Source organism: Astatotilapia calliptera, chromosome 18 (genome assembly GCF_964374335.1).
Source record: "Astatotilapia calliptera chromosome 18, fAstCal68.1, whole genome shotgun sequence".
In the NCBI taxonomy this organism is placed as follows: domain Eukaryota; kingdom Metazoa; phylum Chordata; class Actinopteri; order Cichliformes; family Cichlidae; genus Astatotilapia; species Astatotilapia calliptera.
The window spans coordinates 15,730,661-15,746,095 of NC_137439.1; the positions used below are offsets into that span (position 1 = coordinate 15,730,661).

General features: G+C 42.4%; 1 protein-coding gene across 2 annotated transcripts; it reads right to left on the reverse strand.

The window, feature by feature from the left end:
* Positions 1 to 211: 211 nt before the first annotated feature.
* mmp16b (matrix metallopeptidase 16b (membrane-inserted)) lies at positions 212 to 15,075 on the reverse strand. Of its 2 annotated transcripts, XM_026150488.2 has the most exons (11): positions 14,650 to 15,075; positions 12,885 to 13,033; positions 12,607 to 12,621; positions 12,093 to 12,209; positions 10,719 to 11,023; positions 8,374 to 8,535; positions 7,726 to 7,943; positions 7,499 to 7,637; positions 4,866 to 5,016; positions 2,098 to 2,213; positions 212 to 1,729 (listed from the first exon to the last, which is right to left on the reverse strand). In XM_026150488.2, the coding sequence occupies exons 1-11, from the start codon at positions 14,776 to 14,778 to the stop codon at positions 1,368 to 1,370; spliced, it is 1,863 nt and encodes a 620-aa protein (XP_026006273.2). In that variant the 5' UTR covers positions 14,779 to 15,075; the 3' UTR covers positions 212 to 1,367. The 2 variants fall into 2 exon arrangements, with proteins under 2 accessions (XP_026006273.2, XP_026006274.2); XM_026150489.2 differs by lacking the exon at positions 12,607 to 12,621.
* Positions 15,076 to 15,435: the final 360 nt, after the last annotated feature.

Consider the following 15,435-nt stretch of genomic DNA (forward strand, 5'->3'; position numbering starts at 1 on the left):
TATATGGATTAACGCTGTTTGGAGTACTGTTGTCCAAACCGGGCAGGTAAAAAGGATGCAGGTTGTTGGTTGTTCAATATAATAGTTCAATAATAGTACAGTACATCTATAATGTGGGTATCCACCCCTCTTTTCCCTCAAACCTACACTGTAAAAAAAATAGTAGAAATGCAGTACAATGTACGGTTTTAAAATGAATTAATTTTCCATATTTATATTTTACTCATGGTTTGTTTTTTTAATGACCTTTCGATTTTACCACTTACCGTTCATGGAAACTTCTGTAAAACCAAAAACAACAACAACAACGAAAACAGGTAATGCACAATGTAAATTACCCGCACATTTGTGCCTTTTTGTTTGTTTGTTTGTTTTTTACAGTGTACAACAAACGCCCTCCTCTCTCATACCCTCAGGTGATGGAGTAAATGAAAGCTGATAGCCTACTTTCCACCAGGCACAGCTTAGCACACTTCAAGAACAATAAACCTCCTCAAATACTGCTTTAACGTCTGGGCAGTAAGGAATTCACTCAGCATCTTCAACTCTCTGGACCAGAGAAAAGGAGAAAGAGAGCAAAGGGAACTTTAAGCAATGTGTGGTTAAGGCAGTCTCATGAATATTGCAGAGAGGTTTTTTTGGCCCCTGTTTTGGAGATAGACTCCACAACAGTCTTGAATTCCTACCTCTAACGGCTGCGTCTTATCCCAACAGATTAGCGAGCAGACGGGTGGATATGAATAGACATGGCAAAAGAAAATCAGAGTATGGTCCACGAAGTTTGATCCACGCAGGGGAAAAAAAAATCCCATCAAAAACAACACATCAAGCAGTAATCCTCTTTGGAAGAAAAAGGTCATATTTGGTTCGTGTGTGAATCCGCAGCACAATGAATAATCTTTTACAGGGGACCCTAAATTAAGGAAAGCACAGCTCAGGGCAATTTAATTAAGAAATGAAAGCAAAGTAGAAGCCTATATCTAATTTGTCCACTGAAGTTAGTGCTTGGGGCTTTTTAAGTGGCGTGCAGAGATGGGGATAGACAAAGGTCCCACTTACACAAGCTTAACTCTGTCTCACTTAATTGAGTTCATTCCAAGATACAGAAAAAGTCAAAGCTGATACATACATATTAGTTAGACATAGGTGTGGCTCCAGCACCGTCCTCGTTTGAGTTCTGCTGATCGTTTCACTTCTTTGCAGTTTGCATGTCACGAGTTCGAGCAGTTCTGAAATCTGCCTACATGGCAAACCTCATCTGCTGTACCCTTTACAGCGCTCCCAATTACTGTACTTAGGGCTTGGAGCAATAACTAGACCTTTATCAGAGCTTTACAACCCTTTCTATACAGTGCAGCGACAATCCCTCAGACCCACTCCTGCATGGAGCGTTTGCAGTACAGTATGTGGCGCTGCGTGCTCTTCCTCCTGAACTGGAAAACAGTGTAGAGGAGGACCATCATGCACAGCGCCAGAACGCAGGGGATAGCAATGGCCACCGCTTTCTCCGTACCTCCAGCGCTGTCTAGTTTGATAACAACGTCTGCATCACCGTTGTCATAGTGGCGCTCCTCTACCACCGTGGGGCTCCAGTCCCAATCGGGGTCGGCGGGTAGGCTGTCGCAGCCCATGAAGTCCCTCAGAATGGACCTCGGGTAGTTAGGCTCCACGCGAAGCAGCTGGTTGTTGAATTTCCAGTACTCCTTTCCTTTGTAAAAGTAGGTGAAACCTGGGGATTTAGGGATATAGGCAGTCTTTTAAAGACTTTTTGGGGATATTTTGAATTTGTTAAACAGTGTAGAGACAGCTGGAAAACAAAGTAATGGATTGCAAGATGCACCAAAGGTCTCCAGCTGGAATCAACATGTCTTATTCAGCTGCCCCCGCCGCCCACTCAAAACACATTACTTACTCTAAATGTATTTCACAGCTGGTTGCACTACTTTATAGTACTACATACTAGTCAAAAACAAACTGGATATTGCCACATAAACTTATCAACTTCCTGTTTTTGTGTTTGTTTTTATTACCTTTTACAGGCATCTGGTATCACATTGTTATTTCTTACAGATTTTACAGTCAGTAATGCAAACATACCGTTGGCCTTGTCCACAAAAGCCCCTTGTGGAGAGTCAGGGATGCCCTTCCAGATGGTGATGGGTTTTGGGTAACCCGGGTCCATGGTTCTCATATCCTCGTTGTACCTCCAGTATCTACAACAGGACAGGCAAATATATCAAAAAAGAGTCAATACAGAGGTTCAGGGACACCTGTTAGTTAGTGCAGTAGTCATAATAAGTATTAAAAAATGTTAGCACACTTGTGTTACCATCACTTAGTCACTTAACATGGAAACAATAGATGTATTTGTCATTTTAACAACCCTGTAGCCTTGAACATCACAGGCATTAATATCATACAAGGAGTTAGGACTACTTTCCTCAAAACACACTTAAATATTTTTTTTTAAAATTGTCGCTAAGTTTTTCTTTTACTCGACAGCTCCCTTAATCGGGACTTCACAAAGGCGTTGGGTGGCAGTGATTTGTAAAGAACTGCTGGCCAGGACCTCAATAATGACATTGACGTTTTAGCTAATTGGAGATATTAATACTGATGGCGACAGATGTTTTGAAACACTCTTCACACATGAGCAGGGATCATGCACATACAAGCAGCCATCAGTGGATCAGTGGATAAGACATAATAATCAGACGCAGCATTAAAAGGAGAAGTTGGGATAACAGTGGGTTGCAAAAGCAGCTGACAGACAGGATTATGCTGAGCTTGACATCATGGCCTGCCTGAATTTATGCTACAGCTCTGTTTATTTGTGTAAGATATAAATTATGCAATATAGAACAAAACCACTTGGGAGACAAAGTCTATGTTTAGCTTGAGATAATCAGGACTCACCAACATGTCTGCAACACTGAAAATAGGTCTACTGCTCAGTAGGTCAACCAGTTCAACACAGAACAGGCCTTCATTTCAAGTTGATCTGCTTAAAAGTCGCACTAAGCCCAGAAAGCAATAACTGTAGTTCAGCATTTACCTTCAGGAAAACAAAGACATCATAGCCTGGGATGACGAGAGCACTGCACTGGATTTCTGCTTACTGTCACAAACTCATATCTATAACTTGCAATCAAATGTCGTTTTTTTCCATGTGACTATTTAACGATCAGCAACAGACTTCAAGTATTTCACATGACCACAGAAAGTGGTAAATCAATCATCCATGCTCTGTGTGTATCTGCCACATAGATCTGTTTCACTAGTAGCTGTGATTGATGTGCTTCTCATACACTCGTGCTCACGCACATAAATCTCGCTGCAAACTGTCATTTCTTTGAATTAGAACAAACACCTCCCTGTCATACACGCGGGGAGAGAGAGAGATAAAATCACGCTCAAGACAAAATGTCTTGTTTGTCAAAATGTGGCAACTTGTGGTTTGGGATGATAGTATCATGACAAAGCATTTTGTCAGCTCCCATCACAGCGTCCTATGACCTCTTAGGATATGATTTAACTTGACAGCTTAACATGTGAGTCACTCTGGCATAAACTCAAACTTTAGGACTTGCAACACACTCAGATAAACACCAGATTCTCATATTTGGTGTCTTGGAATGAATCCTTGGATTCAATTCAGTTCAAACTGCAGGTACCCAATTATACTCTGCATGAATCCATGCACAGGATAACATACAGTCCAGATGCAAAGCTTTTAAGATCAAAGAAGGTAGTAATCTCCATCGTTCCCAAATCAAAGAAATCTCAAATCCCCAGCGGTTCCTTGATCTGGCCAAACAGATCAAACTCAGTAATCTGCTAACTAAGAACCAAGTGGTTACTTTGAATCAAACCATTCCTCATGAGGGCCACCAGGCATTTGCCAAAAGGTACCTTAACAACTCCAGAGAAGCAACATTTTACAGACTGAAGACTGAAGTATATCACCATGATTCTAGGCTGGAAACCGCCCACTGAGCACCACCTCCACAAACCCATCTGCACAGTCAAACAGCGGTGGCAACCTGATGCTGTCAGGAGGCTTTTCAGCAACAGGGACTGGACACCTTTTCCAAAGTGGTCCAGCTTAGGCAAAAGCTCACGTCTTGAATTCTGGACCCAAAACAGCATTTCTGGAGAGACTAGAAAAATGGGAGCTCACTGACAATCCTGATCGAGCTTAAACTGTTCTGCCAAGATGGATGAGAGATAATGTTTTTAAAAGAGAAGATGTGCCAAGCTTGACGGACACTTGTAGGAGACTTCAGGCCATCAATGCTGCAAAAGGTGTCCAAACCAAGCATAGCCAAAAACCTTCCCCTTATATCGCAGTGGAGGAAGAGGAAAGCACAAAAGATGCTTTCTTTTGTCTTTAGGATCTGCTGCGTAACATAAAGGTTAAAACATTTAAATTGAATTCAACTTTATTTGTATAGTTGTGAATCACAACAACAGTCTTTATATTGTAAGGTAAAGACAATAATAGAAAAAGAAAACTCTAACAAACAGACGACCCCCTATGAGCAGGGACTTGGCAACAGCGGGAAGGAAAAACTCCCTTTAACAGGAATAAACCTCCAGCAGAACCAGGCTCAGGGAGGGACAGCCATCTGCTGTGAACGGCTTGGGGTGAGGGAAGGGAGACAGGACAAAAGGCACACTGTGGATGTGATGTAATCAATATATGAGTGTATAATAGATATATAATCTAATAATCATATGCTATCTATAATAGAATATGTTAAAAAACATTCTATCCTTCAAATGTCCCCATGGTGCATGGTGTTTTTACTCTGAGCAGTTTCAGTTCTGTCCAAATCTTTACACGACTAATAATCTACACAGACCTGTCTCCTTTGAAGAAGTAGGTTTTGGCGACATCCTCCCACCAGACAGCTGTCTCAATACTCTGTGTGGGCATGCTACTCCCGAACAGCGAGATGTCCTGAGGGTACGAAGGCTGGAGAGTTGTGTCCTTGAAGACCCAGAAACGGTTTCCTAAAATACACGGGCAAAGTTAGATTGCACTGGGACAAAGCAAATAACTAAATATGAGTTCAAAAAAAGCACCACGGGCTTTCAGCTCATTCAACTCTTTTGTGTTGTTGCTTTTCTTTCTTTTCATTGAGGCTTTTTTCCCCTGCTCATGTAATTTCAAGAGTCAGAAGATGTCACCTTGTTTTAAGAATATGTGTTCAGCAGGAAAATCTATGCAGTGTTATCTACAGTACAATACAATAAACAGCAAGCTGATGCTCTGAAGACAACTCTACTGAGACTTGTTGTGTTGAGCTTTATTGAAGCTATTGTTGCATTTAATTCAGTTTGATCATAAATGCCTCAGGCAGAGCAAAGAAGGGCTGCTGTGCAGTAAGTAGCTCGACGCTCACATGCACAAACCCACCAATACACACACACACAGTTAAGTCCCTATGAGTGAATAAATAAAGCATGAGGCACTCTGATCCCACAGAGTGACAGATGTCATGTTAATCTGCCTGGTGGACGGACGGCTCCACTGGACCTGCACTCGTTCTCCTACCAGACAGAAAGCAAAACAACCTCACTGTCGCCTGTTACAGTAAAAAAAAAGAAAGATATGTACTGTAAAGCTTGCCCTGCTCCCCAGATTTTCACATTCCTTTGTATTTTGTGCCTTAATGCTTTGTTTCAGTTCCTGTTTGCTCCCATTAGTATTCTGCTTATGCTTTATTTTCTGAAATCTCTCGTTCTGTCCTTTGTGTCCTTCTGTGTCAAGCTTAAGTCTTGTTGCGGTTTCTTGAGTAACTTCCTGTTTTATTTTGATAGTCTGTTGTCACTCATGTAGTGCTATTAGTTTTACCATGTTAACCCTCAGTGTGGTCCTAGTATAAATAGCTGTGTGCTTTAATTTGTGCTCTGTTGTGTTGCCTGTCACCTGCATGTCTGTTTCTCTATGCGTTTAGTTGTGGTTTGGACTCACTGGCCTTCATCTTGGATTAATCTTTGGACTAATAAACGTTTTCTCTGCGCTTTGAATATCAGGTCTTTACACACACATATACATACCAACACAACACAACATGCCCTTTCCAGTGTTCTTGAAGTGATGGTATGCAATAAAATATTATTTTAATTAACTAGAATATGGAATTTCTGCAGAAATTGTGGTGGGATTGCTTATCCTGCCTAATTTGGTCTGTGGCTCGCTGCTAATAAAAAATTGGATGTAAACAGCTTGGCTACAAACACAGAAGGAAGATAGATGTTAACATTTAAAAGCCTAAAAACTTGAAAAAAATAGTTGGGTTGTATTTTTAAAATGTGGAAAGAGGTAGGCTGTTAGAGACTATTAGCATATTTGGACTTTTGTGCATGTGTGTGTGAGAAAGAGGCAAACAGCAGCAGCTTTACTAGTGTCTCTGAATTTCTCATTCTGTATGGGAGCACACCCATGGATTAACTCTCACCCAGGTGTGCTCTGGGATGCCTAAGAACTCATAAATGACTAAAAAATACTGGCGTGTTTGTTTATCCCATGTTATATTCCCATAGTCAAAATCGCAGACATTATTAGATACACATATGTAGCCGGTGTGTACCCAGGATACTTAATAAAAGCACATTTTGTCCATTTTTTTATTGGTAGGAACATTTCTTTAGTTTAACTTTTAGTGGCAAACTGTTCGCTACATATATTGTAGTTAAGGATAAAGAAGATTTGTTGTATAAATTTGTGTTTTTTACACTAAAATGTTTTTTTTAGTAAAGCCTGGCAAATATGAATGCATTTCCTTGCCCCAAAAGCATATGTAATTTTAAACGTAGCATTGTTTTTACATTTATTGTCATATTGGAGCAATAGCTTCAATTTTGGCATGTGTGGATCAACCAATCAATCACACCTCTGGTGCCTCCAATAAACAGGAAATGGCACACGCGCACAAAAGCTGTCACTTCGTCTAATTTGCTTTCCTCTAAATAGGCTCAGTTCACGCTAAACTGTGGTAATTCTGGTAATTCTGGCCCTTTTGATTGCAAAGTATAATATGATTAGGTCCGCCACTGAAGCTATAATAAACAGCCATCGGTAGCGATGAGTGCAAAGGCTGATTCTGATTTTCTTACATTTTCTTAATTCTTCTTTTTATTGAAATTAATGACCTAATCATCTCAGAGAATATTTGATGTCTCGTTCTAAAATGGTAAAATTGCGAGAAATTTATTAGAGGTTGTTTGTGCAGTATCACACATTGCCCCCCTGCTCTTTATGGCTTAGTTTTTTCTTTACCTACCTTGACTAAAATACACCGTCATATTTACATTCATGTTTAGAAACCTACATTATTCTTTGGTCCTGCAGTCATTAGACTGTTTGGTGCCCTAATGCCATGAACAGATCATTTAGGACCAGTTAACGTAAAGGGGGTGTTAACTACCAGTATCTGAACTACAGTCACACCCACACACACACACAAAAAAGAGCGGTTGCTGTTATTACCTTTGAAAAAAACAAATTTCCCTTCGCTGTTTTCATACACGGCATCAATTTTGGGAGGTAAGCCATTCCAGAAGTAGCTTATCTGCATGGGGTAGCCAGGAACTACTGAATTGTCTCGTACCCTCCAGAACCACTGGTCCTGTAAAAACGGACAAGGTCAAATCATCACTGCTCTTTATCGCCACCGATGAAATCCCAGAATGCTCTGATGTGATGACCGATTTTACCTTGAACACAAAGAGCTCATTTCGGAGAATGGCCAGAGTGTTGAAGCCTCCATCACAGATGTTAGGTTTGGAGTTTGGGCTGGAGGGTTTGGCACTCAGTGGAGGCCGATGGGGTCTGGCATGGCGATCGTGTTTACGTGGGTCGGAAGGAGGGTGAAAGCGAGGAGGTGGGACTGTGGGTGGAGGCCGGGTGGGCTGTGGGGCTCTATCCGGTGGACCTAAAAAACCCAAAATAGAACGTATTTTATCTGCATTCCTTTATATTCGTCTTTTTCAAAACTTTCATCAAGATTTAAGTCGGTGTCCAGTGAGTTTACAGCTTTTTGGCCATTGCGCCTTTTATTTTGGCACGGAAACTGTATCCTTTTTTTGGCTGAGCATTAGTGGACTCACGTTGTTTTGAAAGCATAGATTGGCTGCCCTCTTTAACAGCTGACAAATGCTGCTTACTGGCATCGAACCCAATATGACTGACGCAGCAGCATTTGAATAAGCAAGTGACTAAGCTTCAGCGCTTGTCTATTTATGTTGTTTTGCTATACAGCTTCAGTGAAGTGTTGGAACAAAACAAGACGTAAGAGTCTTGATTACGTGCTCTTTCAGACTTTCAGCTCGTGCTCTGAAGAGAAATTCACTTGGGAAAGTTACCGTAGATTTTCTGGATGCCCTGTAGGTCATCGTGAGGTAGTTTGAAGTCCTCAGTGTCCATGTACTGATAGAAAGGAGCCATGATAGCAGTGGGGTCATTGGAATGCTCCAGACCGAGGGCGTGGCCCAGCTCATGAACCGCAACCAAGAATAGGTCGTTACCTGGAGAGAGGAAGAGGATGGCATGAGTTAGAATCCAAAAGTTCAAAAACATAAAAAATAAAGAGAGATTACACATTATGATAAAACAGAACAGGCAAATATTAACAGTATTAACACTCATGATGGTATGATGACCCTGATTCTTGACCTTTTCAATTAAAATCTGTTTGCTCTTGAGTCCAGGTGAACCTGTAAACACAGGTCTCCATCCACAGCTATCACCAGTGCAAAAGCTTAACAAGTGAAAAGTACAGAGACACCCTGCAAACTAGATTCACAAAAAAGAAAAAAATACTGTGTGAAAAAAAGTTTTTATGATTACCTAGCATCAATATGTAACCTGCTCTGTGCAGACAAATCCAATAATTGTTTAACCATTTATCGAGCCCAAAATGCCAAACAAGTACTACTCACAGGATTTTAAATGTGAAAATTTGATTCTTTTTATTGTTTTGTTATTTAAAATCCTGCTTCTTTTGGATTACTGTTGATTAAAAATCACAAAGTATTTTCAAGGCTTTGCATTCTCCAGGTGCAGCTTTCACAGTTTTTCTTTTCTTTTCTTTCTTTCTTTTTTTTTTTTTTTTACAGACTAACCATTCAGTGCATAATAGTTAATTTATCAGCAGCGAAAATCATAATTACTCACTGCCATCTGCTCCAGTTGTACCTCCACTGAGCTAATGTGGTGCAAAAAGTTACAAGGAAAGCGAACTGGAGGTAAAATATGAAACAGGTGCACTTTTTCTCTTTTAGTACTTAAAGGAAGATAAGCCACATGAGAGCATCAGCGAGCGGGGAGGGACACACTCAGATTGCTGCCCAGGGCATCGGGCAAGAAGCGCTCATTTATTGCACCTGAACCCATATGAATGTTGGCGCAAACAAACATTGTGAGTCTACGTCCCATTGCATGCAAGCGCGCGCGCACACACGCACACAAATGAAAAAATAAAAATGTCACAGTTGGTACATATGGCCAGCGTTCAGCTCATAGTGTCAACCTGATTTAGAGAGAAGTACACCATTTAAGTACAGCTTGTGACTGAAGCTGTCCCCAGGAGATTGTTGCCCTTTACAACATGATATCCCCCTCTGCCAGGAGCGCTGCACAGACCAGCGACTGACCGTCAGCCAGCAGCTAAAAGGTTACCCACCCCCACCACCATTTATCTAACACTACCAGCCTCTTCCACCTAACCCAAATTGTCCCATAAGGACTCCCAGGAGACAAGCCCGAGCTACCATTAGCGCACATGTCAACATGCAACATTTACAATTACACCGCTGTGAAAGCCCATTAAAGGCTGCAAAGCTTTCCAGACACATAAGCTGAGACGGGTGCTTTTCAAAATCAGCCCCAGCACTCCAAATGGATAACCATGGGATGCTGCACAAGGGTGAACGTGAATTCAACTCAGGAGCCTGAGACAGTTACCATTAGGGCATGAGAAGAAAGGGAGAGGAGCTGATGGGTGGCAAACAGGTTACCAGAACAAACACAAAGTGAACTGTAACCCCTCCCCTGCCTCCCCTCAACCCCAATAAACCGGATGGGATGGGAGAATGCAAGCACTTAGCATATGGATATTAGCAAAGTAGCCTAATATCATTAATATTAAATTATATAATGGTACAAATACCAGTGGGCTACATCAAATTCAATAAAACTGAATAAGCCAGCAACCACTGTCTTAAAATAGTAGGGCCTTCTATCCTCTCGTGTGAAGAGCTTATTACACCACAAAAAAACATCAAAATCCTGACAGATGGAGTGATGCGTCTTTACAGAGCACGGGCGGATCAAAGACATCTCTGCATTCTTAGTTTTTTGGTTAAGCATCCCTCACACTCATGCCCTGTGATACCATCTCTGTCATATTGCCCTCCTGCCGAGCCATCTTTATTTAGATGGTTTTCCTTCAGTCAGTCCTCATTTACCTCTTTTTTTTTTTATTTCTCTGTGCTTTCCTCACATCTTCCATGCAGTTTTTGTTTATATACCTTCCTGCCAACATTCAGCATTTAAAACCCTTCTTTTTTTAATTATCTTAAAATCCCCCCTGCCCACCTCCCTCCCCATCCTTGCTGTAGCTTCTCCTTTCTTGTGCTTTGCTTGCTCCATTGTTGCCGGTCTTAGTCACCTTGTCTCATCCCTCACGCCAGCTTTCCCTTTCACTCACCATCATGGTTGGGGTTCCCAAGCGTCCAAGGCTCATCGGAGTCAAAGTGTGTATCTCCTCCTATGCCTGGGCCCGGAAAATAGGCGTGGGCGAGGAATCCTCCCTCCCCATCGAAGGGTGAGCTGTCACCGTGAAAACCAGAAGCGAAGATGATAGTGATGTCTACGTCACGCCTGCCAGTCTCCAGGGCGCTGTACGGAACGGCCTCGAAGCGTAGGGGAGTCACACCCTGCCACACGTCAAACGCCCGCCGGATGGCATCGTGAGTCTCACGGGCGCCCACCTTCGGGGTAACATTTTTTATGCTGCGGGAAACCGAACAAGCATACCAAGTGAAAAGATTGCTGAAGAGGTGGTCGAGGAACTCGCTCTAAAAATACTCTGCAAAGTCCGAGTTTAGATAAAGACACAAATCGCATATAATTCCAAACTTCAGGGAGGAAAATAAAACACATCCTGCTTCATTGTCCTGTTAATTTGTCTGATCACCCTCCCCCCCACACACACACTTTTCAGAATGAGAAGAAGATCCTTAAAAAAAGTTGCACTTGACAACTATTTCAAGCCCGGCAGCTTTTTACTGAACTTTTAACACAGCAGTCGTTATCAGTGTCTGGCAGGCAGAGAGGAATGGGAAATCTTCTCCTCGCTCCCCGTTCATTTTCACGAATAAAGTGCAGTCAGCAGCGGCAGCACTGGCTCAGCACTGATTGACATTCCATTAGGAGAGGTGGCTCATCAATTCAAATTCAGGCATGAAGGGAGGATTTGAATAAATTGCCAGTGTTATCGTCTATTACTGCAGAAACCTGTCAATTTGCAGTTGTGCCAAAGACCCGTTTATCGGTTCTTCTCAGAACCTATTAAAAGCGTGGGCTTAATCGGGCCTGATAAGATGAGTGTTTAAATATTTCTGCTGAGATTATGGATAATTTACACTGTGAATTTTCAAACAATTTAATATCGGGGAGCGAAAAGCCCCCATTTCATAAAACAAAACGGCTCGTTCGAGCAAAACAAAAAACAGGAGAAAAAAAAGCAAAACAAAACAGCCTGATCTTGTTTTGTTTTTTTGTTTTTTTGGTTTCGCCACCAAGTTATTTATAACTGTGGAGCAAACATACTCGCAGCACACATTGGTTCATTTATGTGTTAATTTATGTGTTTCTGGATGTGTGATTATCACTGTATTTTTGTGCGCGAGCCCCCCACACACACGTGACGTACTTGCTCGGTCTCTATGACAACACGGAGCATGTGATCCCAGGTGGTTAAAGAGGAGGAGATGAGAGACAGAGGAGAGCTGAGGAAATTAACACTAGCAGATCTGAATCCGTAACCTCCCTATGACAACATGCCTCAGCCGTCTGTCACCTGTAGGTTATGTGTGTTCGCTGCCACTTCTGTCCCGTCAGAGCGTATCTCCGCCTCCGTGACCTTGACGTGCTTCTGAATTTGTCCGGAACACCGCAGCGTGGCTTTTGCATCCAGCTTAAAAAGTGAGAAGAGAAGAGAAGAGAAGAGAAGAGAAGAGAAGAGAAGAGAAGAGAAGAGAAGAGAAGAGAAGAGAAGAGAAGAGAAGAGAAGAGAAGAGAAGAGAAGAGAAGAGAAGAGAAGAGAAGAGAAGAGAAGAGAAGAGAAGAGAAGGTGACTTAAGTTTGCTGACTAAAAAACTTTGGATCTCAGTTTTGCATCACAAGACAACAGGAATCATTGAAGTGAACTCAGCAGTTCTCTTCCTGACAGGTGCCAGAGAATCACAGAACCAAAATAAGGAATGCAGAACAGCGCTAAACTACTCCAAACTACAGCCCTTCATGTTTCTCATTCATACCCACGTCACAACTACAAAACAAACACAATACATAGGCAAAACTTTAATTCTCACCTCAGGGTGATATCACTGCATCATCATGCAAAATGAGAAGAGGGAGAAGCGTTAAAACCTTCAACTGAGGTTGTGTGAGGCGAGGTGACGCGAGGTGAAACAAACATCTCTGTCTCTTTACTAATTCTTTGCAATACTGATAGTCCGTCCTTCTGCATTTTAAATGAACGAGTGGAGCATAATGCATTAACATGACATTAATGGCCTAGTGGAAGTGCATGTGCTGCTCAGCTGTTTGTGTTTGCGCAAGTACGTCCACCACACATGTATACACTCACTCCTTGGTTTTCTCATCCAGTGTCCCTGTGACATTGAGCCCGTAGACACGCTGCATGGCAGCAAGAGCTGAGTGCATGGTTTGGGCCGATCGCAGGACAGACATGCCTGGTTCTGTGCGGGGAAGGTAGCCATACCTCTGTAGCCATCCCTGCAAGAGGTGAAGAAGGAGAAAGATTTGAGCCATCATATTTTGTTTTGGTTTAAGACCAAAGCTCAGATCTGAGAGAGGAAAACAGGAAAGATTACACTACAGTGTTGCACATTTTGCAAGTTTGGGAATATTACAAAAGGCATATGATTCACCACGCAACACACATATCCACCAAACTCTTGTAATGTATACAATACATTAAAAGTGGGAGTATAATAATAATATGAAAGTGCATCATTCATTGTGCATCTCACAAGAGACAGTGACTAACCTTTGGCTACAGTACTACTGAATATTAAATAAAATAACAGAATGAGCTGCAGCAGTGTTTTATTTAACATCACAGTATGCCTGAGAGTATCAAAAGCTAATTTTGAGAAAAACACACATATACAATAATTTATAGTCAGTTATTTAGTTAAATTGTCTATCAAGCACATTTTTGGGGGTTTAAAGGGTTGCTTGTGTGGACAGCACTGCTAAAACAAAAGCAGCTGAATCCCTGCTGCTGACCTTAGTCAGTGTTCGTGTCTTGCGGCTCTCGGTCAGTGTTCATGAGCAGGACTGTGGCCCTGCCTCCTCCTGCCCTAAAAAGCCAGAGTGTGATTTGATGCAAACAAGTGAGGTGAAGCTGAGAATCATTCAGGGGCACCGGCAGGTTCAGTCCTGAAAGTGAGCTTGGCACCCACACTATCCACAGCTGTCCACACACCCACCAGGTGCCTCCCTATCACCACACAGCCAATGAGATATGTTCCAGCTAGCTAATCTGACTAACTGTCTCCTCTGCCCATCCCTCCCTTCTGCCTCTGTCCCTTACTCAGCTTTGCTAAACGCCTTTTTTTATCCCTCTTATTTTTCCCGGTTTCTCCCGTGGTGTGTTTCCTGTATGAGTTGTGTTTGTTCAAAGGCACAGATTTCAGAGAGATATCAGGCAAGATTTCATTGAGCCATTAAATTGAATAATGGTGTGTGTGTGTTACTGTCAGCTTCAGCATTTAATTTCTTCCGAGTGGTGGGAGGGGAGCCTGTGGTGAGGATGGAAATGACATCAATTAATAAGGTAGAAAAAAGAAGCAAATCCTATTATGCAACTTGTGTCATTAGATGTTTTATCTCCTCCAACACTGTGATGCTGCCAGAGCACATCTCACTTCATGATGACCTGTCAAAAAAGTAGCTTCTCTAGCAATACAACAGACGCGCTGAGGCATTTTTGGGTTCATTGTACTTTAAATAGACGGATCTCAGTGCATTCATATGTGCACATTTTGGATCAGTGGGCTGGATCACCTCACTTCATGAACCGCAATGTAATAACCTGAAATGAGCATCCTTCTGTTTCATTGCACCCAACAAATGAGGGATATTTTTTTTCCAGTGCGTGAGCTGTCCTGACAGGCTTGGAATGTCTCCATGTTATGCTTTATCGCATGTGCCCACGGATAGCGTGGGTAACTCAACATACATGTTCTGTTCTGTTTTTGTTTTGTTTGTTTTTTTGTTTTTTCCACGCTGAGGCAGACGATGTGGAGGAGAGAGCACGGTCATTTATGATTCTCAGAGTCGGGGGGAGGTGGTGGTGGTAGGGGGTAGGAGGCCATTTATCTTACCTCAACGCTGAACTGATGATCCCCCTCTCCGGACACGGCACACGAAATCCAAAGCAAAAGATGCAAGCAGAATGCTGCCGCGTAAAAACAATCCGATGGTTTTCTTTTACTGGAGGATACTAAGGTCATAATGACCCGTTTTTCCCAAGTGTTTATTAGAAGAAGCCGCCCGTCTGCTTTGTGTCAAATGAAAACCATCGGGCGAGCTGTCAAGACAGATTCAGATGAAAAAAACGGACCCCGCGTTTTTCTTTCTTTCTTCTTAAATATAATCCCGATGGTGTGATGTTCCGATGTCAAGCAGAGATAACTCGGCGTGTCAGACCCGCTGCCCTCGCCATTCTTATTTACATCGGGGGCTACATCTATCCAGCAGCATCAATGGCCATGTACAGTATCCAGCCTGCGCAAGATAGGCTCCCTCCCGACTCGACGCCTGCGCTTTGATTTCTCACACAGCGCAGCGCTGCTTGGCAGCATCATAAGAGCTGCCCTACAGAGTGCATACGAGATAAAAACGCAATTTCTCAGCACTGCCTGCACATCTGACGTTTACATTGCAAAGGCGACGGCTCTGTGCAGTTTGAAGCGCACACGTAGCCGTATGTTTTGATCTTAAATGCCGAAAAACAAAGGCCGCAAAGCCAGATTTTAAACTGTGTGGCTTGCATTTTCGCTCTGATAAAGCAGGTAACTGCCTTTATGCGCTAGACAAACTGCTAAATAGTCCCGTGCCACGAATAACCATCAAATACAGTGTATCAGGACAGATGCTGATCAATTGCA

What these genes read in the sequence shown, in the direction of transcription:
- mmp16b (XM_026150488.2), bottom strand. Translation starts at nt 14,778, where the DNA reads ATGACCTTAGTATCCTCCAGTAAAAGAAAACCATCGGATTGTTTTTAC. An exon ending in TACTTCTTCAAAGGAGACAG is followed by an intron (nt 2,214 to 4,865) that starts GTCTGTGTAGAT and finishes GTCCTGTTGTAG; the next exon opens with ATACTGGAGGTACAACGAGG. An exon ending in TTTTGTGGACAAGGCCAACG is followed by an intron (nt 1,730 to 2,097) that starts GTATGTTTGCAT and finishes CTAAATCCCCAG; the next exon opens with GTTTCACCTACTTTTACAAA.